Raw genomic sequence first — 27,404 nt, forward strand, 5'->3', positions numbered from 1 at the left:
ATAATCATACGCACCGCAGCCAACGACACCGCCGCCGCTGCTGCTGCTGCTGCTGCCGCTGCTGTCAAAAGTAATGCAAAAACCTTTGAAATGTAAATCAGGCGAAATTTCCTCAACATAAATCCGAATCAACATGCAAAGGCACACCAATACAAACGCACACGCACTCACCTTTTGTTCTGCAAAGAGGCGGACAGGCTTGTTGCCCGTTGTTCTCGCTGTGTGGCGCCTGTCGTTTATCGTTGATTCCTGTCGACTGTTGCCGCTTGTTGCTTGCTGCTTTCTGGTTGCCTTGCTCTATGCGAAACGAACTGCTGCCGCGCCTCTTGCTGTGATTGTGATTGTGGTTGTGGTTGTCGTCCAATTGAATCAATTCAACAGCAATTTGCGGAAAATTCAAATGAAATGAAGGGGCGAAAAACAACACGAAAAAGAGTGAGAAATGCGAAATGCGAAATGCGTGAGATTTCCTTGTGGATTCAACTTGAACTGCGTGCTGCGAGCTGCGAGTCTTTTTCTATAGCCACGACACATTCCCCACCCGCCCAGTGTGCACATTTGTACGTGTGTTGGGGCTTACATATGGTAATTTACATATGGGATTTACAGCGCTTGTTGCACGCTGCTCAAACGAAGGGACAGAGATAGAGCCAGAGTCAGAGACAGAGACAGGGTCAGGGTCGGGTCGTGGGAAATGGGACTGGCATTGGCATTGGTCTCTGTTTTCGGCGAATTGCCAATGGACAGATTATAATCGTATTTTTCAATCTGCAGTCGCATTCCGATTGAATTAGCCGTGATTTTTCGTTCCCGTTTTGCCCTGCTCCCGTTTTATGTGTGTTTTTCGGTACATTTTGGTTGCTTTTTGAATTTATGATTTAACGCACAGTTTTTGAAGTTTTTTTTTTTTGGCACAGATGTGAAACATTTTTTGTAGCTTTTACGTGAAAACGTGTGTCAAAAAAAAAAAAAAAAATTTATGTATGTATACATATGTATACTTTAATAATTTATGTTTTTCGTAATATCCATTTCGATTCTGAATTAGATTTCGCACTTTGAATCCTTTAGCTTCGTTGTGGCAACATTGTTGCTGCAACTTGTCTGTTTTCTCTTGCACTTGAACTAGTTTTTCCAGTCAGGGATTTTCCGCCCCTGCCAACCCAACACCCCACGCCCCGCACACGCACTGATAACGGTATCGCTTGGATGGTTTTTTTTTTGTTTCTCTCGAATGCTCGGGGATGCTCGGATGCTCCGCTCTACCTTATGTGCCACGTCCGCCTTTGGAAGCCACTCAACAGCAACTGTTGCAACTGTCGAAAAGGCAACTTGTGGCTGCCTCTGCCTGCTGGCTGATGCTTCTCCACAGCATCTTTGGCGGAGCTTTTGGCAAAGCTTTGCGCCGCCATCCAGCCAAGCTTTCTCCCAGCCGTACAGCAAACTGTTGATTTTTGCATGTGTGCGTGCGCTCGGGCGCTGCCAGGAAGAGAGCAAACAACAAAAAAAAGAGAGCGCCATCTTCCCTAGCGGTTAATTAAGCTCCATTGATGTTTGGCTTAAAAACAGTAATTAACGGCTTGTTATTGAACAATTTAAACAAAAAAAAAACAGGAAATACTTTAATTTTGTGGCTAAAATGATGAAGAAAATACGTACAATATTTACTATAATTAAATATTGTGCACTTCAACCCGATTGTATGTCTGAATATGCATAGAAATTCTTCATCCAGCAGCCTAATTAATTATTAACAATTCCCTAACCTGCAGCCTCCAAGCCACGCTTCGGCATGCATGCCTGGAGGCAGCTTACCAAAAGCAACAGTTACCAATGCTAACGGTACGCACGGGCTCACCGTGGGGAAAGCTTCACCTACTTTTAGCAATGGCCACAAATAGACCGGGCAGCACTTCGTGAACAAAGAAGCTTTTAGTAGATTAGACTTTATGGCACTGCAGATGCAACCAGCGATGGTGCAACCGAAGAATGCTGCCACAAGGCCCAACCCAAAGCAAAGCGCCGCTCCCCCGGCGGTCAAACGGAGCGAGGCCACGCGCGTTGCGAATATGCTGGACTAATTGGTACGCAGCAGCAAAGGATCTTCTTACTGGCATGGCCTACAGGCAGCCATTACCCGGAAACAACAATTATGCGAGTGCAACAGTTATGGGAGTGTGTCTTAATGCCGCAGACTTCGCTTAAAGCAGCGGCCAGACAAGGCGTTTGTGTGTCTCGTTGACTTAATAATGGACGAATGAAATTAAAGGATTCCCCTGAAACGGCTAGCTGCAGTTGATGGCCTTGTCTGTAGCTGATTATGTACAATACCAGTACCTGTACCTGTACACTGTCCATGGCCAATAGAAAAAGTTGGCGCATCCAGTGCATAGGTAATCCTATCGCCACTCACCCTGGGGCCTGTCCTCTGCACGCGCCGCTGATTATTGCGCATAAAACGCTGGGGGCTCTATTTGCGCACCGGCCATTCCGGATCTGCTGCTAATCACTTGCGTCCTTCGAATTCTGGTAATATGAGGGCAACACAGCAACAGGCGCCGCCATTCAAAGTTTCCTTTTTTCACATTTAAATTGTTGTTTTCGTACCAGAGCTCGAAGCTACGCAAGCAAATTGAAGTGTAGCCAACATAAGTCTGCTTGATAGAAACCTTTAAGTTTGGAATTTCAAATAGCGCGCTGATAACCGATATTTCGATAGGCCGCACCTATCGACCTCAAAATGGTCTTACTGCCGCAAGTGTTGGCAAGTTCCGTGTCCAAACAGCTGACCGCTATCGATAGGGCACATCGATAGGCGGAGCAACAGTTGGGAATGCACGGTCACATTAAACCCAGCGAAATGTGTTTACACAATTTATTTGCTGTTTTTTTGTTTTAAACCCTTTTTCTGCAACAACACAACCATAAAGTTTTACGCTAATTGCATTTGTTACCGCCCAGATTACAGAGGTGAGTAACCGACAGCGCATCAGCCGTTGCATCAAGCGCTTAGCCGAGCCTTTGTTTTCAAGGTGCGCGCGTGCATCAGCTGTGCGGGAGCAACAAATTACTAAGCACAGTGGCCGTATGAACTAAACATGAGATATACTACGTGCTCGAAGCTTTATCAGCGTTTAGTCGACCACTTTGTAGCCCCACATTCACGCATCGATTCAGTTATTTGCCTGAGGCGCGCGCGTGTGGCGGTGTTTGACTCTTGACACTCCCCTGGAACGAATTAATCCATAAGCGGACTCTCATTTCAGCAGAAGCAGTAAAGATGCGCCCGTTCTCCGGCAACGATTGCTTGAAGCCCGTCACCGAGGGCATTAATCGCGCCTTCGGTGCAAGGGAACCCTGGCAGGTGGCCACCATCACAGCCACCACAGTGCTCGGCGGCGTTTGGCTCTGGACGTTTGTGTGTCAGGATGAAAGTGAGTTAACAGCGAGAGAGGAAAGTAGTCTCCACAGCACTATCTACAAGTCAGCAAAAGTCAGGCCACTCTGTCGATTCCTTTTACGCCCGTTGTCGTCGTCGTCATAAATTATAATCCATCAAACAATCTTATCTGCCGCGGCGTGCACTTTTCTTGGCAGCACCAAAGTAGAGAGCCCTAGAGCCTAGAGGCTGAAGAAAACGAAATTGTTGTTACATTTAGCTATGCATGTACTTTGTGCCTTATATAAGGTTCTGTCGAGTGGCATGCACCCGTTGAATGCCCTCCCTGAACTTTTGGCGTTTAATCTGGCCACAGATTACACTAGATTAGAGCTCCCGAATAAACATTCAACAATTTGGCTACTTGAATGGCATAGCTACTGCCATCGATAAGGATATCCGCCAAGCAAATACTTAGAATTGAGAGAGGAATTTGGTAATAGAAAAGTTTTCAATGGGGTGGCCCGTTCGAGGAGGTTTCTTGTGACTAATTGGCAGAGTGGAAAGCCTCCACAAGTAGCCCTTAAACTCGGTCAAAGTATCTTTGTTTGCCCCACCTTTGCCCCAGGTATGTGTACATATCTACATGTAATCCAGACATATCCGGCTCCAATGATATGCTATCGTGTTTCAGCGACTACCGACCGACGACACATTCTCATTATAAAATGATTCATCAGTTTACGGTTTTACGGTTCGATACGCCTTACGATAAGCATGCATTAGGTTATGCGATGTGGAACTATTGAAATTAGCTGGTCAGGCGATGCTTACACCATCCCCTTTGCTTGTTGCAGGTCTCTACACGCGTGGCAAGCGGCAGTTCTTTAGATTCGCCAAGAAGATACCCGCCGTGCGGCGACAGGTGGAGGTGGAGCTGACCAAGGCCAACAATGACTTTGAGGCGGCCATCAAGACGAGCAACGCGCACCTCACCTACACGGTGACACTGCCCGAGAAGGGACTGAGCAAGGAGGTGATCCTGAAGCTGGTGGACGATCATCTAAAGACTGGACACTACGAGTGGCGCGACGGTCGCGTCTCGGGTGCCGTGTACGGCTACAACCCGGAGCTGGTGCAGCTCGTCACGGAGGTGTATGGCAAGGCCTCCTACACGAACCCCCTCCACGCGGACCTCTTCCCAGGCGTCTGCAAAATGGAGGCTGAGGTGGTGCGCATGGCCTGCAATCTGTTCCATGGCAGCAACGACAGCTGCGGCACCATGACCACCGGCGGCACCGAGTCCATTGTGATGGCCATGAAGGCATACAGGGACTACGCACGCGAGCACAAGGGCATCACCAGGCCGAACATTGTGGTGCCACGCACGGCGCACGCAGCCTTCGACAAGGGTGGACAATACTTCAACATTCATGTGCGATCGGTGGATGTCGATCCGAAGACGTTTGAGGTGGACATGAAGAAGTTCAAGCGTGCCATCAATAGCAACACCATTCTGGTGAGGATTTGCGAAGGATTTCCCCAATGTATCGCCACTAATTGTACCTCTAATCACCCTCCTACCTCCAGCTGGTTGGCTCTGCTCCCAATTTCCCCTACGGCACCATCGATGACATCGAGGCTATTGCTGATCTGGGCGTAAAGTACGACATTCCCGTCCATGTGGATGCCTGTTTGGGCAGCTTTGTGGTAGCTCTCGTACGCAATGCCGGCTACAAGCTGCGTCCCTTTGACTTTGAGGTCAAGGGCGTCACCAGCATCTCTGCGGACACCCACAAGTACGGATTTGCGCCCAAGGGATCGTCGGTGATCCTCTACTCGCAGAAGAAGTTCAAGGATCATCAGTTCACAGTGACCACCGACTGGCCCGGCGGCGTCTACGGCTCACCCACCGTGAATGGCTCCCGTGCCGGTGGCATTATCGCCGCCTGCTGGGCCACCATGATGAGCTTCGGCTACGATGGCTACTTGGAGGCCACGAAGCGCATTGTGGACACCGCTCGCTACATTGAACGGGGGTAAGCATGGCTGTGTATCCACTCGAAACTACTGTCTAACCTCCACGATCCTCCACAGGGTGCGTGACATCGATGGCCTGTTTGTGTTTGGCAAGCCAGCGACATCCGTCATTGCCCTGGGCTCGAATGTTTTTGATATTTTCCGACTCTCGGACTCGCTCTGCAAGCTCGGCTGGAATCTGAATGCCCTGCAGTTCCCCTCTGGGTATGCTAGATCTACGAAAACTACCTCGAAACATGCCTAATCGTTACCCCTCCCCCACAGCATCCACATCTGCGTGACGGACATGCACACACCGGCCGGAGTGGCGGACAAATTCATTGCCGATGTGCGCAGCTGCACAGCGGAGATTATGAAGGATCCTGGCCAGCCCGTCGTCGGCAAGATGGCGCTGTACGGCATGGCCCAAAGCATACCCGACAGATCGGTGATTGGCGAGGTGACACGCCTCTTCCTGCACTCCATGTACTACACGCCCAGCCAGAAGTAGGCACTGGCTGACCTACTGCCCACCCTAGAACCACCTAAAACAATGTCTTATCCAAGCAATATTTACATATTTATATGCCTGCAATTAGTGCTGTAATCGAGGGTACAAAAAGTGTTGATTCTGTCCTACCAACTTGGAGGCATTCGTTCCTCAAAGAGCTACTTTAATTCCAAGTGTTTTCTTGTTCTGTGTAAAGTGTTAGCAAAATATAACAACATTTATGTATACTCCATCCAATCTATTAAGAATTTATCTCAATTCACTTGAAACTCGATCAATTTGTTGGCTTTTCTCTACGATTGTCGTTACCCAAACAATTAAACAAACTCGTAATTGCTCCTGCGTGGGCCCCACACCATTCTGAACCGATCTGTGAGACGATTTTGCCACGCGTCGGCGTTTTAATTTAGCTGTTCTCTTGCCCACCGGACACGCCCATTTCCTGTGTGTGTTTTGTGTAATTTATGCTGCATTTCCTCGGGCATTTTCAAATTGTTTCAAATAAATTTTCAGTAGCGGAAACATTTATCTAAACGACTGCCACGGACACACGCGTCAAATGTCATTTGACAAAAGAAATGTTGAAGAAAACTTAAAAATAGCCAAAAAGCGCGCAACAAGTGTCATTGGGCGGAGGTGGCGATCAATTGGAGTCATCCAACAAAGGCGAAACACCTGTCACATTAACAAGATGCCCACGCGGAGCCCCATCATCGTCTGCCCTGCAACTTGGGGCACGCATTATGGCCACTACAGCTTCAATTCGGCTCAAACCGGGCTGCCAAAATAAAAGTTCACTTGGCAGAGGCTACAGAGTGACGCAGCTCGGGTACGGCTAACGACGCTGACGCCAACGGCGACGCTCAGCTGAGCGAAGGCGTAGGCAGAGAGCCGGGCAGCAGCGAGCACCCAAAGGCCGCCGAGACGGGGCGGCTCAGTCGTTGCGCGCTCGTTGAATCGCCGAGACGTCGTTGGATACGTCGTTGGAGTCGCCGTTGTCGTCGCGTGTGTGAGTGCACAGCAAACAACAAAGTGAATTAATAAATATATTTCTTTAGAGAAACAAAAATAAAACCTGATTCTTCTGCTTAGAAATAAATGCATGAATAACAAAAATTTCAAAATTAAAAAACGATAAAACTGGCTGAAGTAGAAACTCTCCTCCCAGCAGTTTATTGGAAGCGGGAAGAGCCAAGTGGCGCCCCGAGGTTGATCCCACTTTTCCGTTCTACCTGTGTGTGTGCGAGTGTCGCGTCTGTGTGTGTGTTTGTAGTGTGATATATGATATCGAGAGTGTTTTAATCCATCTCCCTGAGGTGCTGCATTGACCGGACATTGAAGAATTTCAATTACTTAGCGAGCCACTTGGAAAACCCTCTCTCAAAGGAATACTCTACCTGCTCAAGGTACGTTTCGATTGGAATTTGTTGATAAGTTAAATAGCTATATTAATAGCCAATTATTTAGTCACCATTGTAGCCATGAATTGTTCATTAGCAGTTTGTGCTGTATCGATAAGGTAAACAATACATAAGTTACGCACACAGAGCGGGAGAACAAACAACTATTAAACAAAAACTCTAGCTATAGGAAAGTAAACACCCAGCAAAGTGGTTCTCAAGTTGAGATCGTATTATTTGTAAGTGCTATAAACAGCACGTAGTACAGAGTATTGAAAGTTGTCGTAGTTGAATGGAATATTGGATGGGTTCTAAAAAGGTACCTCGTATCTCTGTGGCTTCTGTTTATTCCTAAAGATACGCACAAGTTTGTATTTATTTCACTCAGTTTTCATTCACTATTTGTTCTCTATAAATATTCCCATACATAAGAGACACTCTTATCATTGGTTGCTCTCTCTCAAGACTTATCTGAACCTTGAATTTAAGAAGAGTACAAATATAGCTCACATATTGAAAACGAAATATCAAATTAATGCGCCAAATACAGATATTTATTCAGCGCTTATAACGAGGATCCCCAATACCTTTCCCTTTCCCTATCCAACTTCGTATTATGTTTGCATCTTGATAGTCTCCGGACAGAGCCCAGCGCAGAGATAAGGTTTTGCGGGTCTCTCTTTTGATTTTTGCCTACCCTGCACTATGTATTTTATCTAGCCGATAAGATATGGCCAGGAACACTCACACACATGCAGCATAAACATATGCGCATTATATGGCAAGTCTTGCTCTAGTCTTTTCGACTTTTAGTTGATTCTCGTTTGGTCAAAGTTTTGCATGCAAGGCGCCAATCAAATGGTTCGTAGATGTGTTCGGGTCAGATAAAAGGAGTTGGAAACACACACACACATGGCAACCTAACTGGCTCCACATATGGGTGGCAGGGTGGCTTGAGTGCTCCATGGCAACCTCTGCCCCTTTGCCGGTCACAACAAGTCCACTCAAAGTTGTTTGCCGCACAAAAACAACAACCCGGGGCAACCCCACAGTCGGCTGTCGGCAGTCCCCATGCCCAAAGGACATTACTGGCCAGCTGGGTGCGGCATTAATGTCTGGTCTGGCGTCATTATACCATTTATAGTCATGTTTTCCGAGAACTTTCGCTGCTACTCGTACACCCTTCAGTGTGTTTAATCGATAAACCCGTGGATAGGAAACTCCTTTCGACCCGGAATTTCGCCATTTCATTGCCGGCTCTTGGCCGGTCGCCATTTGTGTGCTAATTGCAGATCGAGGCTAAGTAACTGATTTGCTTATGGCTGCAAATGGGCTTGGGGGGAGGTCAGTGTGTGTGGGTGTTCACTGTACACAAGCCAAATGTGGCTTGGACTCGTTAACTTTGACGTTAATTAGCTTTTGGAATTTCTCAAAGCGACGCAGTTAAAAATGGAATGTGGTTAGCCCTGCCAGAGGCGACAAATTGAGAGTTTTCCCTCCAGCTGAAACTCCCAATGATGATCAGAATACAGAAATACAAAGAGGAAATATGGAAATATGGAAACTCCATCCTTTAATTAGCTTCAAAGCCTAAATAAGTAATTTAAAATTGAATTTTTACTCATTTATTTTCGGTTTGCAATTCTCTGGCTGTTCCAGCAATAAATACCAATCAAGCAATCGTCAGTTTTTCTTTGACTTGAGTTTCCTCAACAAAAACTAAAAAAAACGCAACATATTTCACAGTTGGTAAATATTTTCCATGCATATTTGCAACGCTCCAAAAAGCCCAATAAGCGGCAATCACAAGAGGCAGCCGGCAAATGCTTTTCTATTGCTTTTCAGCAAAGAGATTTGCATAAGGCTACAAATACTACTATGTGGGGGATACATATACATAGATACATATGTATGTATGTGCATAGGTAGAGCTGCAATTAACATCAAACACGGGCCGGGCTATGTACAGTCAAATGCTTATTGACAGCGTCGCGTCCGTTCTCTCATTTGAAATTGAGATCCGGGCGAACGGAACCGAAACACGCCTCTGAAAGTGTTTTTAGTTTCGTTTCAAGATTCTGGTGTAACCTTCGCACGACTCGAGACTGGAGACTCGACTGGAGAGTCGACTCTGACGTGCTGACGAGTTCTAAGCAAAACCCTCCCCCCTGCGACGGGACGGTGCTTAGATGATTACCCAATGACATCAGCACAGGGGGAACAAAGCAGGCAGCGTCTCCAAAGTGTGACTTCAACCTGTTCGGGTCTGGCTATGGGCCTGGCTGCTCTTTATGGCTTTCTTCTTCAACGGATCCAGCGAGAGTCTGTTGCCTCAATTATAATACACATGTGTAGCCGTAATAGTCCCCCCCTGGATGATGATCTAACAGGTGGGAACTGCGGTTAATCGACTCGGGATCATGTTCGCGTTAATTGTGCGGTTTGTGGGTGAGGAAAATGTGCTCACAAATTGCTCGACAATGCAATGGAAAACAACTTTATTTGATGCGATTGAAAGTCAATGTTCACATTGATTGGTTAACTCAATTAGCATTTGATTTTCGAATGCTCATGCTATGCAAATACGGGAATAAGTGGAAGTGGAATATTTACAAAGTCTCCTAAGTAAATTCCAGTGGATTCCATGTCTTATCAGCACAAAACACATAACTGTACACATAATACATTTCGGATACCCTATCGCCTGGGCTACTTATCTGCTTATCCATGAAATTAGATCTTGTCAGACGACACCGCGTAGCTGTGACAGGGGAGGAGGGCACTCCGCGCCACGTGACCTTCGCCTGCAGCAAGAGCGACAAGACAATGTCCACCACATCACTGCATGTATTTTCCCTCTCGCTGGCATCTGGTACGAGTACTGGGCCAAACCGAAAGTGATGCGGAATGCCCATGCCCATGTGTGGCATGTGCAACGGCTGCACTCTGAAGGTGAGCTTGTCCAATTGGAACGCGTCGCACTTGTTGTGCCCGAGACTGGGAGGCAGACAGCTGTCACAAGCACAAGCTCTTGGGGGACCACAGACCAACTGCAAGTGGGCTTTTGTTTACATCGCCTCTGGGGCAATGGTTCAATGCTCTGTGTGGCAAAAAGTGGGCACAACATTTGTGCCACATTTCAATTCCATGTTCCCATGTTCTCCCCAGCCTGCGACATCTCTGAGTAGTCGAGTCGAGCTTTAAAGCTTGAACAACGCATTGGAACGTGGGAGCATATCTCGGGCGTAGTTAATTCGAATTTCGGTATGAAGAAATATCAAGATGCGGTTCGTCAGCGTCTCGGTATGCCTCGAGTGGGTGGTGATGATCATGACGATGATGCTGCTCCAACAAAACGATTCACAAATAAATAAATTAGCTAAATATGGAAACCAGTTTGAAGTGGAAGATGACTTTTCGGGATTGTAATAAAGTTATTTCTACCCCCAAACCGCACTCTTCTTATGCACAATCAGGAAACTCAGAACACAACTGGCAGAGCACGTCCTCAAACAGCAGCCCTATCCCAATATGGGGGCCTCACATTTGTGACTGTAGATATTTGGTAGATATTTGGACTGGATGTGTGAGGGTGCGGCAGTCTAGGAAAAACCTTTCAACTCAACACGAATTATGCACAATAATCTTGCATAAATTTGGGTCTTATCTGTGCGTAGACCCCAAAGGAAACCAGTCAATTGGTGGAGTGGAGTGGAGCAGGGCAGAGCGCGGCATAAATTAAATTTACATTACACAACAACAACAACAACAACAACAAAAACTTGTTCTATATAATAAATATATGGCGTCTGGTTTCTGTACGCCGCTAAATAGATTTATCTATCGCTGGGGTTGTAGCCGAACATAGATATTGACAGGCGTGTTATTAGATATTAGCCTATCCATAGATACATACTCGTATCTGTTTGGTGACATCTTTGTTGGCTTAGAACATTTTCCACTTGGTCAAGTGTGGGCAGATCATTATAGACGTTCCGGCCTTCAACTCGAGCTAATAATGGGCTTGGCCCTGACCTTTCCTATACAGATTTGTATCACAGCAATTAGTTCCAATTCATTGAACACTGTGCCATGGCTCAGGGGCTGACCAAAAAAAGTATAATTAGAAGAAACAACACCCGCTCACCCAGAGCAGCAAGATAACTCTCTCAAGTAGTGAGAGCCGAAGCTGGGAGAGATTCTACAGATACAATATATACAGAATAGAGGGTAATACTCACTCTCGCACACACACATAAGAGATCTTCAATTGCTTTTAATGCTGATTGTTGAGTTCACTTTCAATTTGCAATTAAGAGAAAATTCTCGCGGATTCGTTCTGAGTTGCGACTCAGTCTCGTTCCAGCAGCCAGAGTCAAGGCGAAGTTTAGCGGCTGAAACGAATAGAAAACGGTAATTAATTGGCTTATTAGGGAAATGTGTCTAAAACCTAAAAAAGAAAACCACCAATTTAATCAGCCTCGCCAGCTACTCCCGCTTGAGCCTTGTCGTTTGGGGCAGCACCACCCCAAAAGCTGGAAAAACCTCATGAAATCGGTGTCTAAGTTTAGACGATTTCATCATATTCTGCTTTGCGTATACACGTACAAGCTGACGCTGGCTGGCTGTTGTTGTTGGCTTTTGCAAATTAGCTAATATGCGCTTAGCCCCATTGGTGAATGTTTATTTGGCTCTTCGGGCTTCGTGGCTGCTGAAATGTTTAGCTAACTATAAAACATGCAAGAAGAAAGGGTAGCTTGAGGCCATGGATATGATATCATACATCAACATACCCTCTCAGAAAGGGTAGACAGAAAATATCTCTGCACTGACAGCTCGATTAAAATTCATATCTCACGCTCTGACCTTTTACAGATCCAAACGACAACGAACCCAGCGAGGGCGGAGGAGCGGGAGAAGGAGAAGCAGAAGGTGTAGCCAACTGTGGAGGAGGGAACGGAACGAAACGAAACGGGACACAAACCCGACTCCAATTGCAAGTCGGCGGCGGCAATCGCAGACCTCAAATTATATGCCAGCCGCAGCATTTCCATAAGATTTTGGTGGAAACTGGCTGTGAACAAAGCGAATTTCAAATGTGAACCAATCACCATACAACAACAGCAACAAAAATACAGCAAAAATAACCAAAAATAGCGTGCAGGCAAAAAAAAAAACTTAAGTTTTATTGTGAAAAGAAAACAAGGCAACAAAAGTATTTCCAAATTTTTTGAAAGTGCAGTGAAAACGAAAGATGATTAATTGGCAATGAGGCAAAATCGTTAATGAATATAAATTAAAACACCGAAATAAAAAGATACTCAACAGAAAACGCGATAAAAACAGTTTGCATGTTTGGAGCAAAAGAGAGTTTGGTGCGTTTTTAAAACGCCGGCGACTAAAGACGCGCTCGCGTTTTTTACTTACAACAAAAACAGCGGAAGAGAGATAGCAATTACAACAACAACAAGAAGTTAAAAGCGAGTTCATTGCATAAATTTCGCAAGTTTGTGCCTGTGTGAGTGTGTTCAGGTGTCTAGTCCATGTGAAAATGGCCGCTTCGGAGCAGAGCAGCAGGCGGCAGCTGGAGGCGATATTTATCGCTACGCCCCCGCAAACCCCCCTGATGCAACACAACTCGGTGACGCGGACAACAACACCTCGCGAACTCCCCACAATGTATCACTTTGATTTTGGTAAGCGACAAAAACCACCAACAACAAAAGCAAGCTTACATTTAACTGTACTTGGGTGGGTACACTTAAATCGTGTGAGCGCTAGAGAGCGCTCTCTTCGTTGCATTTTCGTTCCAGGTGCGAGCAATCAAGAGGGAGAGGGAGAGCGAGAGAGAGTTAAGGAGTAGTGAGAATGCTTTACCGTATATTAACACCTCCTCGTGCAGGCCCCTTAAACCTTAAGTGCTTGTCGAAGTCTACAATTTTCGAATTTCCAGTTTTGAAAACAAAGCCAGAGCGGCAAAAATTCAAATTGAGTTAACTTCCGCGCAGGCGCATTAAACGCTGCTGCCCCCGCGGCAGCTCTTCGGTGTTGAAGGAAGTGCTTGGGGAAGCCACTTAAGGGGAAGTGAAGTGGGAGCAGAGTGTGAGGGAGAAGTGAAAAACAATGAATTTGTTTTACGGCACTTTAGCTTTAATAATAAAAAATACATGAAATGAAATTTTAATAGAATATGAATAGAAATTTACAACATAAATTCAAGTTTTATTTCAAGAGGATAAAGGAAACATAAAAAGACCAAATGAATGAGTTTTGTACATAAAAAATGTACATGCATCTACAATATACTCGTAGTTATTCACGCTTTCCGCTATGATCCAATACATTGTTGAACAAACTTTCTATCGTTTAAAATCTGCAGATGACATCAGTTATTATTGCAAATTATTTGTTGATTGCAAAAAAAAGAAGCAACAATGAAGACAAGACAGACAAAAAAGCTCCAAGGCAAATCAAACACACAAAAACGTGGAAGGCATTTAAACAAACTGCAAACGAATACAAATATAAATACAACTCAACAAAAAACATCCAAAAAAGAAGCCAAGCAACGCACAAGAGGCACGACAACACAGACATATCTATGTCAATTCCCATTTTCAGTTAGCTGCAGCAAAGTCAACTAAATGAAATCAATTTTAATTAAATTAAAGAAAAGCCCAAAACAAGAATTTCAACTAAAGTTTGGGCAAAAATTTAGTCAGCGTTGAGACAAAGACAAATTTAAATGGAACTCAAGCTGCAACTGAAACCAAAAAGTAAGAAAAAAGTAATAAAACTGGGCTCGACTTGTATCCCAACCCATATATTCAAATGGCAGATAAATATAAAAATGTATCTGTACTCGCAGCTTGACAGAAATCGGGCGCTACGCTTTAGCCATGTCAGTCACGTCGGACCGGGAGATTTGCGTGCCAGTTTTACAAGTTTCCGATAATGCTAATAAATAATAAATACTCTACGCGTATGCCATTGTCACTCTGCCAGCTGCCTGGTTGGCTGGCTAACTGATTTCGATTGTAATGGCCTGGCACATCTGCATACATATATGGCCTAAATGGTCTCCAGCGGGGAGGCATATGACCCACTGCCCTCGGCTTTATGCCCGAGCAGCCCACACTTGCGTTTCCTCTCTTACTGCCTCTCTGTCTGCCATGGAATTTCCTTGACATTGAACCACATTTAGAGGCAAGGCAAAAAAGCTTCAATAAACTTATTTTTACTTATTTTATAGAATGAATTCCAAAGTCAAATATCCAACCAGTTTGTGCAAAACGCAATTTATAGTATACAAAGTATGTATGGTATAGAGGCATTCCATTGTCTGGCTCGGAACCAGTTTTCAACACATTTACCCTGCACCAGCCCAAGCCGCAAAGTCATGCTGCTGTTTGGGATGAGTTCTTCGATCAGCAAAATTTGTCATTGACTGATGGCTGTTTCCTAATTTGATGTACAATATGTTGAATTAAGGTACACATTTACGATAAAATTCGCGAATTTATTTGACTTTTGGCGAGCTTACTGCTGAAAGCTAGCAGACCTAAAGCTTTTGTTTGAGCTTTGAAGCTTGCTGCAAGTTCGCTGCTATCTTTTGGGATGACAAAAACTAAGAATGCGTGTATATTTGTATTATTTTTTTAAACAACAAATACATAAAATTGTTGAAAATAACCGTAACCAATTCATACCCATTGGTTGATTTGTTTGCGGCCAAGAAATATGTTTAAATTAATTTTAATCTCAATTAAATGATCTAATTCAATTTCGCTCCACATTCAATTCGTTGTGGGCCACTCACAAATCGATTCGCTAATCGTTTGGCTTCACCTCTGACCCCAAATCGAGCTTCGAAACCTACTCCGTAGCCAATTGGAAATTACCTACCTCAATTAACGACACCATTCTCCTCGCACTTTGGCCACCACGAGAAATGCCAAATGAAAGACACTGAGGAGCGGAAGGCAACCAACCCCCCCGCCGAATGGAATCGGAGCCAAATAGAAAAGTGTTTCACACTTTCTAAAAAGCAATCAACAGACGAAACAGCAGCAACACTGGCAACAGCAAACAACAAACAAAAATCAACTTCAATTTGTTGCAGCAACAACATCGATCTCATTGAGTTCCAAACAGAACCGAAGACAGAAATGAAAAACGAAAACAGAAACACGAAACACGAAAAACGAAAATTGTGCAATCTGCAAAATGCGTTCGAAGGAAACAAACAACAAAATCAACAAAAAAACAGAATTCTGTTACAGGGGAGCGCCAATGAACTGAAATGATTTCATTACAGCAGAGGGGAGGGCTGGCGAGGGAGCGTTGAATGCTAGTGTAGTGGAGTGGAGTGTGCAGACGACGGACGACTGGAAGAAATAGAACTTAATTAGTGGAAAATACGACGCACCGATGTTGTTGATTTGTGAAGAGAGACAGAGAGAGGGATAGCTATAGAGAGGGGCCATCTAAATGTCATTCGGAACTCTGATTCGATTCTGATACACTAACGTAATATATTTAGAAGCAATATTTTCCGTCATTAGGAAGGAAGTTCTCTAAAAGGAATGTGAGAAGTGCAAACGTTTAGAGGTCACCTGAGGTTACAATGCTATAAAGCTTTCCATAAGTGAGTTTTGGGAGGAACTCCTACCTTAATAATAAACCTAGAAAAAGAATTGGTGTGTTGCTATCGAGGTCTTTTTATCACTTTTCTCTACAATAATTTCGTTCAGTGCATAGGAAATATTAAATTTTAAGTTCACTTTGTTTTTACTTTTGCCTTGTTTCTGTGCCTTGTGTCATGTCGCCGCCTTGCCCCCATAACGCCATCCCATACAACACATCATCTAGATTCGAGAACTTTGACTATTTATACGCACGCGCCCCTTTTTTCTCTTTTGCTCCTCCCGAGGGCTGTGTCATGAAAAGCGTGAAAATCGCTAAAGCGAGATAGATGCATCGTGCATACATATGTACATACATATGTACATATATGCAACTGCAACATATCTTCTATTTTCGGCTGTGCTCTCAGAGCGTGACAATTATAGGAGATTATCAGGATGTTGAGGGCAAGTCAGAGTCGAGACGCGTGGGCGACCACAAACGATGCCGCCCACAACCCCAGGGCGCGTCTAGCTACTCACCCGCGTCCCCTACCCACCAGGGGAGCAGGAGAAGTTGTTGGTTCGATAAAATAGATATAAATAAATAAGCGAGTATGTCCCGGCCCCAAGTTCATTACTCCCTCCCCCATGACTCTTGCTTTTGGCACGTGCAATATTCGTCGTTTTTCTGTTGTTTTTACTTTTCCGTGGATTCCCTTGCATTCAAGGCATCTTGCTTGCATAAGAGAGATCGATGGATGGATGGGTGACGTCATCTGTGGTCGGAGTCTGAACGGATGCTGCTCGCTATTGTGATTTATAGCAGCGACAAATGGAGATCGTATGGTCCGACCAGTAAAGATCGCTCCTCAAAAGTGCATTCGCATTTCAATTAAAGACAGAAAGAAGCACAGCCACACAGCAAGAGACGAAAAAAGAGGCAGCAGACGAAAGATACTCAGAAAAGCAGAGAAGAATAAATAGAGAAAAACGAATATGGAATACACTGCAAAATCGAGAGAGAGAAAGGGATATACACCGACTGAAAATTACTACATATTCTACATCTATGTATGTGTGACAAATTGAATGCTCTAACCGATCGACTCTCTCTCAAGAGTTCTCTTCTCATCAATTCAGCCAAATGTGTCTCCTCCAACTCCACGGCCAGCTGTTTATTTATGTGAACCGCCTGCAACACCAAATGTTGCTGAGGTCGCCAAATGTTGCTGCTGCTGCTGTGGCTGCCGTTGTCGCATGCAACTCCAATGGGGGCTACCTTTTTTGGCGCACTTATGCAACAGGCTAGTAGTTAGTTGATGTCTCTTTGGGGTGCCATAAGTGGACATAATTACATATTGTACATACATATTTTGTGTGGGCTACACCCAGTGCCAGTCGCGGACCCAATTCCCACTGGCCAGGAAACGATCCACTTTGAAGTCTCTTTAGGCTGATTGACTGATGGCCCAAAAGGAAGTCGCACCAAAGACTACTTCAATTTAGAAATTCAAATACATTAAAATGGGGGGGAATTGGCAGTCGTTCTGCCTGACTTTAGAGTGGAATGAATGAGACGGTCTAAGCAGCCAAGGGTTCAGCTACATTTGACGAGGGAACGGGCGACAGTGTCGGCGGAGGCAGCGGCGGCGGCGGCGGCTTTAAATAAATCAGCCGTAAAGACAAGACAAACAAGAAGGCAAATCTAAAGTCTTGAATAACGAAGCTATTGATACTCTTACCCAGGCAGAAATTCAATGTCAGCTGTCGGATATAGTAATACCCATCGTTGTGGCACCTTCATGCCTGATTGACCAGCATAAAACCATAGAAATTGAAATAGCTATACAGATCTGATTGATCAAGATACATCGTCATTTATGATGCCACTACTTTGTCGCATATTTCTGCCTGAATTACTAATACCCTCTGCAAGCGAAGTACCCAGAGAAGGGGGAACAAACAACACAGAGAGCAGCAAAGGAGGGAATAAGTTGGAAAAGAATGGTGGCCTTTGTTGCTGGTAGCAGCTACACCCACACCCACCCACACCGCAGCCAAAGGCATAGCCAAAGCCAAAACTGGAGTGCAACTATTTTTAATTCCATGCAAAATGTGCACCGGCAACATGTTGCCAGCACGTTGCACAGTGGAGCCAGCGCTGGAATGATGTGTAAAGAATTTATCAGAGATTTCAAACTCACCTTGGATTCAGTGGACTACAACTTACTGAAGTAAATTATGTTGTGCACGAATATTTTAGCCCCACTGTACGTGCCGCTTGTTGCTGGCGAGAGCTTAATGTTGCTGGCGGGCTGGCGGCGATGTTGCTGCCGCTCAAAACTGAACCAGACGCCGGCGCAAGAGGAAGTCCAATTGGAACAGAGCAGTGCGCAGTGCGGAAAATGTGAAATGTGTTTAAAAATAACGAAATATCGGGAAAGTGAATAGTCAACGGAGGAGCGCGTACTCCCAATTTCGGGCAAGATGAGCAAGAAAATGTGGAACAAGATATTCAAATCAAAGTCGCAGAAGCCTCAGCCACTGGCCAAAATCAATAAGCGGCACAGCAGGGGCATCTATGAGGAGTACCAACAACTCAACGATTTGTTGGCCAGCGAAAAAGCTCAGCTAAATTTCTGCAATCAAAGGGAAAACGAAAATGGAAGCGAAAATGTAAATGGAAATGGCTGTGGAAATGGCAGCATTAATGTATTTGAACAGCAGCCGCTGCAGAGTTCTTTCAACTCGTTGCAGCTTAGTGAGGCGCAACAATCACTGCCGCAACAGCAGCAGCAGCCGCCGCCACAGCAACAGCTGTCCACATTTTCGCGCGTTCGCAACACATTTTCCCTCAAACGCAACAGCAACAGCGGCAGCAGCAGCAGCAGCAATAAAGGCCAGAAAAATCTGCCCAATGCCAAGTCAAGTGAGTCGGACACGCCTCCAAGTGAACCTGCAACAACAGCAGCAGCAGCGGCGGCAGCAACATCAATTAATAACAATAACAATCAACTGCAACTCCAACGCATTCTAATTGTTGTCAATAAGATCGATGTGTTGTCCACTAACCAACCAACTAACAATCATTTGCATGCCAAACCATCAGAAACAGATACAGCAACAGCCCCAGCAATTAAACCAAGTAATTTTCAATGCAAATTAACAACTAATATCTGCTAAATGAACCGTTTTAGTTTCTACAAAATTGGTCAAGTGAAAGCGCTAAATGGTGGTAGGGGGGCAAAACGTATGTAAATGCTGAAACAGCTGCTTAATCTACTTCGAAGCCAAATCGACCTTTTCATTGACTTCTCTCCTAGCATTCTTATCAATTCTGAATGATGTCACCTCTCGTTTGTCCGAATGAAAGCGAAATTTAAATAAATTCTGAAAGATTTACTGAGAACTTCTCTGGGAGACTACGCCACAGGTTCCCAGCTTAACCATTCTTTTGGTTCCCACTGTCTTGGTTCATGGGAAGCATCCCCAAGTGTCAAACAGTTGCAAGTTCAAAGTGTGGCCAAGAACTGGAATGGGAGAAGCCGTTTGTATTATGCTACAACATATTGCACATCAGAAAACAACACATTTATGGGCCCACTGAAGACTTAAGTGGCTTATAGAGCTTGCCCAATAGCGACGACCGACGACCGACAACAGAAGCAGCGAATAGTCTATTCAGACTATGGAAAACGCTGGGGTCGGCCCAACTAGACATGGACTAGTGGATGGAATGGGAATGGGGAAATGGAATCATTTGATTGTGAAAGAAGGGAACATTTACATACACACATATGTATACGTATAGTCTTTTGAAAATTGCATTCATCACTCAGTTGCAGGGCTTTCAACTTTTGATCTAGTAAACTCTTGACCATCTGAAAATCACTTGGCCGCATCATTGCCATGCAGCCAGATCTGCTCAGGCTCCTATTAGACAGGGACGCCTGTTATTATTATACATCTCAAGTGGGATGAGCATATATGCATTGGCATTAGCATATAATGCAGTTGTGGATTTGATTCTGAGGCATTCTGTGAGCATCATTAGCATCGACACGGGCCAGACCAGTCAGTGGTGTGCAACGGCACTCACCCACTTCTCATTGACTTGTTGTTGCTTTGAGAGAAGAATGCGTAACATGAAACTTTGCATTGATTTCAATTGAAATTAGAGACGCTGTCCCAGCCAAGTAGGGGCACCAAGATGTTGCGGAAATGTCTGCTCCTCTTGTCTCATGCGTGCCGTTGATAGATGTAATAATCTTCTGCTGGCAGGCAATCGTGGTCGTGGGTGCTCCTCTGGCCTCGCATTGTAATTGGCAGTAGCTGCCAACATTGATGGTCTTTTTTTGCTTACCCCCATAATATGATGTTGGCATACTGCTTCTAATTATTATTCTTCACTGCCCACACACACTAGACACTATATTAAGCACTGCGAACGCTTTTATTATTTTTTTTCACAATTACAACTAAATTATGGCGCAAATTCGCGGGAAAGACTGAAGGGCGTTTCCCAACACTCAACAGTTATGTTATCGATCACTGGTAACTTCACGCACTGCATAAGATACCGCAAAAACTATAAAAAAAAAACAAATGGCAGCTTCCCAAAGAAAATGGACAAAAGAATAAAGCGCAAATTCGTGGGCAGAGACCACATCGAAGCCACCTGCCATGCGATGGATGCTCGCAGCCCCGATCCACGCCCACAGCACCACAGCTCACGGAATGTAATTAAATAAGCGCACTCCTCACTCTTTGGCGGGGACCAGCTGCCAAATTTGGGCAGAGCAACTCCTCATCAGAAGATAAATAACAATTTATAAACTGATCACACACGCCAAAAGCGAACCAAATAATAACTATAAATTATTTGGGGGATTTCTATTGTCTCCGCTTTGGGAGGCAGACAGACAGACTGGCAGGCAGACGGCCAACCGCTGACAAATGGCCCGGGAAAGGCAATTTGTCGCCCAAAAAAACACAGAAACAACAATCTACAATGAAGCGGATTTTCACCCACTTGGCGGCGAGCCATTTCCACTGTGGAAAGTTAGTTGGGTTGGCATTCATTTCCCTAGTGAACTTTCCCTCCTTTGGGCCCGGGCCCAAAGACCTTCTAATCGGAGTTTTACATTCAAGAATTGTAATTGAAACAATGTCGAGAATGGAGTATGTTGTTATATTATTGCTGAAATATGTCTACTTACAAGTACTTTTATTTTGTAGGCTTTAAAAGAAGCATCTGTAAAACATTGTCAATGTGCTCGCAGCTACATAACCTCAAAGTATCTCCATACTGATTTGCCCACATTGTCTTCTACTTGCATATAAACGCACCACGCAGCCGCATTCAACACGGAGAACGAGTTGCAAGCGCCCGGAGGCGGGCAGGAGGAGGAGGAGCCCTCTTCGCCACCACCGCCTCCGCTCACCAGAGGACTGCCGCTGCCCGTGCCCGAGACAGTGGCCATCAATGCCAGCGATCTGACGCCCTGTCCATGCTGCAGCCGCACCTTCAACCTGAACGCCCTGCGGAAGCATGTCGTCATCTGCGAGAAGACCTCAAAGAAGCGCAAAATCTTTGATTCATCGCGCCAGCGTCGCGAGGGCACGCTGCTCTCCACGTACGTTCTGCCCAAAAACTTTGGCCTGCCCAATGCCGAGAAGTTGTCTGGAGTGCACACCCCGCTCGCTGGGAGTCGGGATGCCGTAGGCACGGTATCCACAATACCAACAGACGTAGGTCCATCTACCAATCATTCCAGCTATCGCATAATTGTGTCTGTCTTTCCTTCCTGTACCAGATTGTGGGCTCTCCGCTGCCCACCCGTCGCAAGTCCCAAACCGAGTTGGTACGCTCCACGGCCAGAGCTTCTGTGCGCAGAGCGGGAGGTGGAGCAACAGCAGAAACAGCAGCTGTGGCCACATCCCCCGCAGGAGAGCCAAACGGTGTACCAGCGCGGGATCGCTCGCTGGCCAAGCGCATCAGGAGTGTGGCCTCTGAGCGGTGTCCCCACTGCGAGCGCAGCTTCAACGTGAAGGCGTTCGACCGGCACGTGGAGTGGTGCAAGGAGAAGGCCGTCCAGGCCACCATCAAGTGTACCAACACCCAGGAGACGACCAAAGCGAAGGAAAGGCTAGACGCCCGGAAGCAGTACAGGCCGCCCAATCTCAAGTAAGCCTGGACTTCCTCTCTGTAGCTGTCGTTTATGTTTTGACATCAGTCACACACTTGCCACACACCCAGACACTGACAATTTCTTACATATATTCATTCCAATTAATTTTTTCTGTTTGCCGTTTCCATTTCCATCGCAATGAATAATTGTAGAACGAAGCGCTCGATCAATCGCAACAAGTACTCCGGCAACCACGAGGAACTGTTGGACGCCGGCGACATGACAGCCCCCAAGCCGAACCTGATGTCGCTCTCCTCCATGACCTCGTCCGTGCACAGTGATAAGTGAGTACCAAGGGATTGTCATAGATAATTAGAGACTAGAACTAGATACACCTAAACCAATCGCTACTCTGGCGTTGCTTTGGTTGTCGTTGACTTATCCCCCGTAATCATAGACCCACATCCACGTATTGTAGCCTCACCGTAGCTAGTGCATTTGTCCATCAGCGATCACCACTCATCCTCATCCCACTCAGCCCACCGCAAGCAAAGAAGTTGACTCGCTGCCAGCCGAGATGCGCGACGACCGCAAGCCGCAGCAAACCAGCGGCAGCCAGCACAAAGGTCACGCAGAACACGGTCAACTTGCACGTGGATCGCAACGAGGAACCAGCAGCAGCAGCAGCTCCACCACCGCCAAAGGAGCGCGTGCTGCGAACAAAGCGCAAGCCCATCGAGACTTGTGACCGCATCAACAAAACTATGAATCGCCTGCGGTCCAACAATACCAGCAGCGAAACGCTTCAGCTGGACTGTGTGGAGGCGGCACCGCTGCAGCCAGTGGCCAAGCCACGGAAAGGGCGAACCAATTGCGCAAGGGTCAAAGCTGCCGAGAGGGAAATGTCGTTGCCGCCGCTTAAATTCGAGGATCTCAATAGGTTGATCAAGCAAAAAGGTTTGTTGGGTTTCGTTTCAAGCGTCAGTTGTAGGGATTATGTCTCTGTGGCATTCCATAGGGTTCCATCGAGCGTAGCGTGCTGTTGCCCAATTAACTGGGGGATGCTTCTTGTCTAAACTAAGAAGCCGGAACTTTGTTCATGGCTGGCTCGTAATTAATCAGCGATGCATTAAGCTGCATAAGTGGCTGTCCAGGTGCAGTTATGGTATCCAATGAGTAGGTGCTTGTAGGCAGCATTTAGATAGAAATAGAACAAAGCAAACTCAGAGCTAGAAGTAGAGATTGCAGAGGTTCCTATGGGGATTACTTCCAGCATAGGATTAGCATTTATCGAACCATAAGCTAACCGATGCAAACCTCCCTCATCCAACCCACACGCTGCCCAACTCAGGCCGCATGCCCAATGGGAAATCAAGAAAATTGTTGGAAGAACCAATGCAAATACCAGATGTACCGCAGGTGGTAAAAGTGTCATCCAAGGTGCGTTCCTCCACTTCGCTGGTGCGGCAGGCGTGTTGTCGCATCCGCACTCGGGAACATCCCAGCCTGGAGCTGCGCACTTTGGACAGGGAAGCGATCCACTCGCCGCTGCCGTCACAGCAGAACGTGGAAGCATACACCGATGATGAAATGGATCGCGCTCTGGTGCCCGTGAGTCGGAGGCCGCGGGTTGTCTATTCCGGCTCTGAGTACGAGGACGATTCGCCGCGTGCCGAGATTCAAATCAAAATGGAGACGACAACCACGCGCACTGTTTGTCGGCCCAATCAACGGATGGAGCAGGCCAGCAGCTCGATGGAGATGAACGGCTCGTTGGATATGCCACAGCTGAAGCAGAGCCTGGAGGCGCTCGGCCACACCATGGGGCACACGCTGCTGCCCAGACTGCAGCTTGGCAGCGATCGGCTGCAGTTTGAACGGGAGGTCATTGACAGGGGCAACGACGAAACGAGCGAGCTGGAATGGAGCGAGGAAACTATGGTGAGGGGCGGCACCACGAGCAGGCTCTTCGATGAGGATATGCAGCATTTCGAGGACAGCGACTTGGAAGCGGAAATGGAGCAGCGGCCAGTCACGAAGCTGCCTCCGCTGCCCAGGCAGGGCGGCGGCACCGTCACTCGACGCCTGGTGATGCTCGAGCAGGATGAAAATGGCACGATGTACATCAAGGAGCCACCCACAGCCCAACCGCGTCCCAGTTGCCGCCGCGCCGGCACCTTCACGAGGTTTGTAGCCAAACTAATCCGATTCATCCTCCTTTCCTTGCCATTCCCCCTCCCCAGACGACAGCCAGGCGATGCACAGACGGGCGGGTTTACCATTAGCACTTTACACACGAATTTGTCTACCATTTTGCGATCTTTTTCTCCTGCTTAGCGGCCTCAGTGGAGCCAGCGTCAGCAGCGACAAGTACGATCCCTTCCTCTCGGCCAAGCGTCAGCTGGAGGAGCTTTGCTCTCCCGGCACGCCACCGGATGAGGAGGAGGTACATCCCACAGCCACACCCAGCATCTCCATGAGCACCTCGTTGACCATGCCGAGCGGCAAGGCAGCGCCGATCACACCGAAACCCACACCTGCCTCCAACTTTCGGCGCACTTCCTCGCTGCGCGGCCCCCGACGGACACCGCTGCTGCCCAGTCGTCCGCTCTTTGCGACCAACTATCGCCCCACCATTCAGCGTGGACTCTCCGACGAGGGCCCCATCTCCACGAACTTCCTCAAGCCGGAGGAATACGACGAGATGCCGGTGCGCGCCGCCTGCGTCAACGACTTTCACAGTCCGCGTGTGGTGCGCCGCGATACGAGTTCGTCGAACCGCAAGCAGCTGAAGCTACCGCAGGGTGTAGGCGGTGCCAGCGAGACTGCAGCTCAGGCACAGCCAGGAGGACGCAATGTGGCCAAGACCGACTCGCTGGCGGTGTTCCTCAAGTACGAGCACGAGCTGGAGCAGCTGAATGCCAAGGCGGCGGAGGTGGCAGCAGCCAATCAGCTGAACAGCAAGGAGCTCAAGGACAAGAGCAATAATCTGAGCAAGCAGAACTCGGCCAAGAGTCTGACGGCGTGCAGCAATGCCGGCCAGCTGCCGCCCTTGACCCCGGTAACGTCTGCACCAGTCACAGCCACAGCAGCGTCCACAGTCCCAGCTCCAGTCAAGGAGAACAATGAGAAGCGGCTGCACAACAACTACCAGCCCATTGCCACCCCCTTGCGGCTGGAGCCCATTGGCAGACCAGCAACGGCAATGCCAGCGATCAGCGGCGGGGTGCCAGCCAGCCTCACGCCCATCAAACTGGAGAGTATCTTCGGCTTTGGCCGGCCAGCGGCAGTGAGCGGCGGCGGAGAGTTCATCGATCCGAAGCTGATCAATGCCTGCGACAATCTGCACATGTCCAGCGGTGTAGCCAGCTCGGAGGCCAGCTCCACGCCACAGCAGCTGTCGCAGAGCCGAAGTCGGAGCAGCTCGCAGTCCACCATCACGTACGAGCGGCGTCAGTCGGGCGAGGCGAGGAATCTGCTGAAGCGCAAGATGCGCCTGGGACGCAATCAGTTTCTGTACGATGCCTCGCCGGAGGATGCGGATGCCTCGTCGGGCTGCTCCGCGGACGATGAGGCCAATCGCTCATCGATGGAGTACGACGAGCAGTGCTGGCAGCAGCAGCAGAAGCAACTGCTGGCCAATCCCCTGCCAATGGTCATGCCGATGGGCAACATGCCCACCTTTGATGACTTTGACTTTGAGGAGTTTCTCTCCTCATTCGAGAACGAGAATGACGACGAGCAGTTCCCGCTGTTCAAAGATTGTCGCGAGTTCCTGCTGAATCGCACGACGAGCAGGCAACGCTCGTTCCAGAAAGCGACTTCGACCCCACAACAGACAGCGACAGCCACACTGAGACCGGCCACCACCAGCAGCATGCTACAGCCCAAATTACAGCCCACTAAAGACTCTCACGCCCACAGGTCCAACTCGAATGGTTTGGACGAGAAGCACCAGCTTCAGCAGCAGTTGCAGCGCCAGCAGTCGAATTCCTCAAGTATTGGCAGCCACGAGGAGAAGATGCCACAAAAGATGCAGCAGCTGCCAGTGCAGCGGCCCGCCGACGATCAGCAAAAGCGGGAGATCTTCATCAGCATTGAGACGGAGGCCAATGACCACGGCCGTTCACCCATCTCGCCCGACTCCCTGCGTCACATGGTGGGCAATTCGCAAACGCCCATCGACGTACTGCAGATAGAGAATGGCAACGAGCCGGAGCACGCACGGTTCAGAAAGATCAGCGACGACACAGAGGACAACCCCTACGTGGACGCCCAGGGAGAGCACGATGATCGGGCCAGCCAATTGGCTGGCAATGCCAGCAGACTGGCTCTATCATCGAGCGACTCCGTGCAGGTGAACAACGCCAAGAACTTGATCCAGCAAATGCAGAGCGAGTTCCGGCAGATGGGCGAGGATGCTGGCGCCTCCATTCGCACTTTGTTCATAAGAAGACCCGACGAGCAGTCAAGGGAAATGGAACCGGAGCCAGTGCAACAACTCCAACAGCAGCAGCAGCAGCAGCAAGTCAAGGCCAGTTCCCCCTTGACACCCTCAGCGTCGGCGGACTCGGACGAACTGAGCAGCCTCGATGGTTATCCCATGTCCTCGTCCCACTCGTCGCGTCGTGGCGCCAGCTCCAAGCTAAGCTCTGATTCGGCCTATGGCAGGTGAGTTATCTTGTGGCTGGAAGATCCTCTTCATTGAATAATTTGTTGTGTACTTTCCATTGCAGCACCAATTCCCCCTACAGCTTGTCGCGCCAGCGCTCCGGCGACCTGCAACCGGGCACACCACGCAACCAGACGCTGCTGCGTCCGCACACGGCCAGTGCCAAGCTGCCCAGCGTCATGAGTGATGCCTCGACACAGGCGCACAATGCCTATGCCACGCTCAAGGCGCGTCATAGACTGTACGGCGGCGGTGGCACTGGCCTTGGCCTTGGCAATGGCAATACCGACGGCGCAGAGTCCTCTAGCAGTGGATCGGAGCACTCGCTGACAATGGCCACGCAGCAGGCGACGCAGGAACAACAGCAGCAGCAGCAACAGCACAACAGACCAGACAGCAACTTTAACTATCAGCAGCAGCAGATGCAATCCCAGCCAGCATACAACAGCAATAACAACAATAATAACAATGGGCAGATGACTCCGTTGACGCCAACCACATCGCAGCATTCCCTGCTGAGCAATGCCTCTGCGACCAGCCTAAGTTCGAGTACGAAGATGTCCAAGTTCTGCCACGAATGTGGCGGCAGATTCATCATCGAGCACGCCAAGTTCTGCATGGATTGCGGCGTGCGACGGATGATACTCTAATCTCGGGGCCCAAGC

The 27,404-nt window shown here is 47.6% G+C and overlaps 3 protein-coding genes across 11 annotated transcripts in view; 2 read left to right on the forward strand and 1 right to left on the reverse strand.

Moving 5' to 3' along the window:
• The window catches only part of LOC117891854 (potassium voltage-gated channel subfamily H member 8), a 60,250-nt gene extending 48,581 nt beyond the window's left edge, over positions 1–11,669 (reverse strand). For 2 of the 3 annotated variants that reach the window (XM_034797609.1, XM_034797608.1), the window contains exons 1-2: positions 11,559–11,669; positions 172–329 (exon numbers count right to left, since the gene is read on the reverse strand). In XM_034797609.1, the coding sequence (XP_034653500.1) occupies positions 172–329; positions 11,559–11,566 (166 nt within the window). In that variant the 5' untranslated portion in view covers positions 11,567–11,669. Of the gene's footprint in view, positions 1–171; positions 330–1,266; positions 1,284–11,558 lie in introns of those variants that run through there. The other variant, XM_034797610.1, reaches the window with a different exon arrangement.
• Positions 2,829–6,136, forward strand: LOC117891857 (sphingosine-1-phosphate lyase). Of its 3 annotated transcripts, none has more exons than XM_034797616.1 (6): positions 2,829–2,970; positions 3,267–3,434; positions 4,237–4,898; positions 4,970–5,418; positions 5,477–5,623; positions 5,684–6,136. In XM_034797616.1, the coding sequence occupies exons 2-6, from the start codon at positions 3,281–3,283 to the stop codon at positions 5,907–5,909; spliced, it is 1,638 nt and encodes a 545-aa protein (XP_034653507.1). In that variant the 5' UTR covers positions 2,829–2,970; positions 3,267–3,280; the 3' UTR covers positions 5,910–6,136. The 3 variants fall into 3 exon arrangements, with proteins under 3 accessions (XP_034653507.1, XP_034653508.1, XP_034653506.1); XM_034797617.1 differs by having other exon boundaries at positions 2,831–2,970; positions 3,270–3,434; XM_034797615.1 differs by lacking the exon at positions 2,829–2,970 and having other exon boundaries at positions 3,142–3,434.
• On the forward strand, positions 7,058–27,399 carry LOC117891853 (putative uncharacterized protein DDB_G0277255). 5 transcript variants are annotated; one of them, XM_034797605.1, is made up of 7 exons: positions 7,058–7,315; positions 12,185–13,005; positions 21,293–21,687; positions 21,753–22,123; positions 22,280–22,411; positions 24,405–26,738; positions 26,804–27,399. In XM_034797605.1, exons 2-7 carry the CDS (start codon positions 12,861–12,863, stop codon positions 27,387–27,389), a joined length of 3,963 nt encoding a protein of 1,320 aa, XP_034653496.1. In that variant the 5' UTR covers positions 7,058–7,315; positions 12,185–12,860; the 3' UTR covers positions 27,390–27,399. The 5 variants fall into 5 exon arrangements, with proteins under 5 accessions (XP_034653496.1, XP_034653497.1, XP_034653493.1 ...); XM_034797606.1 differs by lacking the exon at positions 7,058–7,315 and adding an exon at positions 11,690–11,722; XM_034797602.1 differs by lacking the exons at positions 7,058–7,315; positions 12,185–13,005 and adding an exon at positions 18,303–19,081.
• The last annotated feature ends 5 nt before the right edge of the window (positions 27,400–27,404 follow it).

This window comes from Drosophila subobscura, chromosome E (genome assembly GCF_008121235.1).
Source record: "Drosophila subobscura isolate 14011-0131.10 chromosome E, UCBerk_Dsub_1.0, whole genome shotgun sequence".
NCBI lineage: Eukaryota > Metazoa > Arthropoda > Insecta > Diptera > Drosophilidae > Drosophila > Drosophila subobscura.

Excerpts from the sequence above, each read along its gene's own strand:
- LOC117891857 (XM_034797616.1), top strand. The coding sequence starts at position 3,281 with ATGCGCCCGTTCTCCGGCAACGATTGCTTGAAGCCCGTCACCGAGGGC. Across the intron at positions 5,419-5,476 it reads GCTCGCTACATTGAACGGGG|GGTGCGTGACATCGATGGCC; the intron begins GTAAGCATGGCT and ends GATCCTCCACAG. Across the intron at positions 5,624-5,683 it reads GCCCTGCAGTTCCCCTCTGG|CATCCACATCTGCGTGACGG; the intron begins GTATGCTAGATC and ends CCTCCCCCACAG.
- LOC117891853 (XM_034797602.1), top strand. The coding sequence starts at position 18,424 with ATGAGCAAGAAAATGTGGAACAAGATATTCAAATCAAAGTCGCAGAAG. Across the intron at positions 19,082-21,292 it reads AGCCCCAGCAATTAAACCAA|CCGCATTCAACACGGAGAAC; the intron begins GTAATTTTCAAT and ends CGCACCACGCAG. Across the intron at positions 22,412-24,404 it reads TCGTCCGTGCACAGTGATAA|CGGCCTCAGTGGAGCCAGCG; the intron begins GTGAGTACCAAG and ends TCTCCTGCTTAG.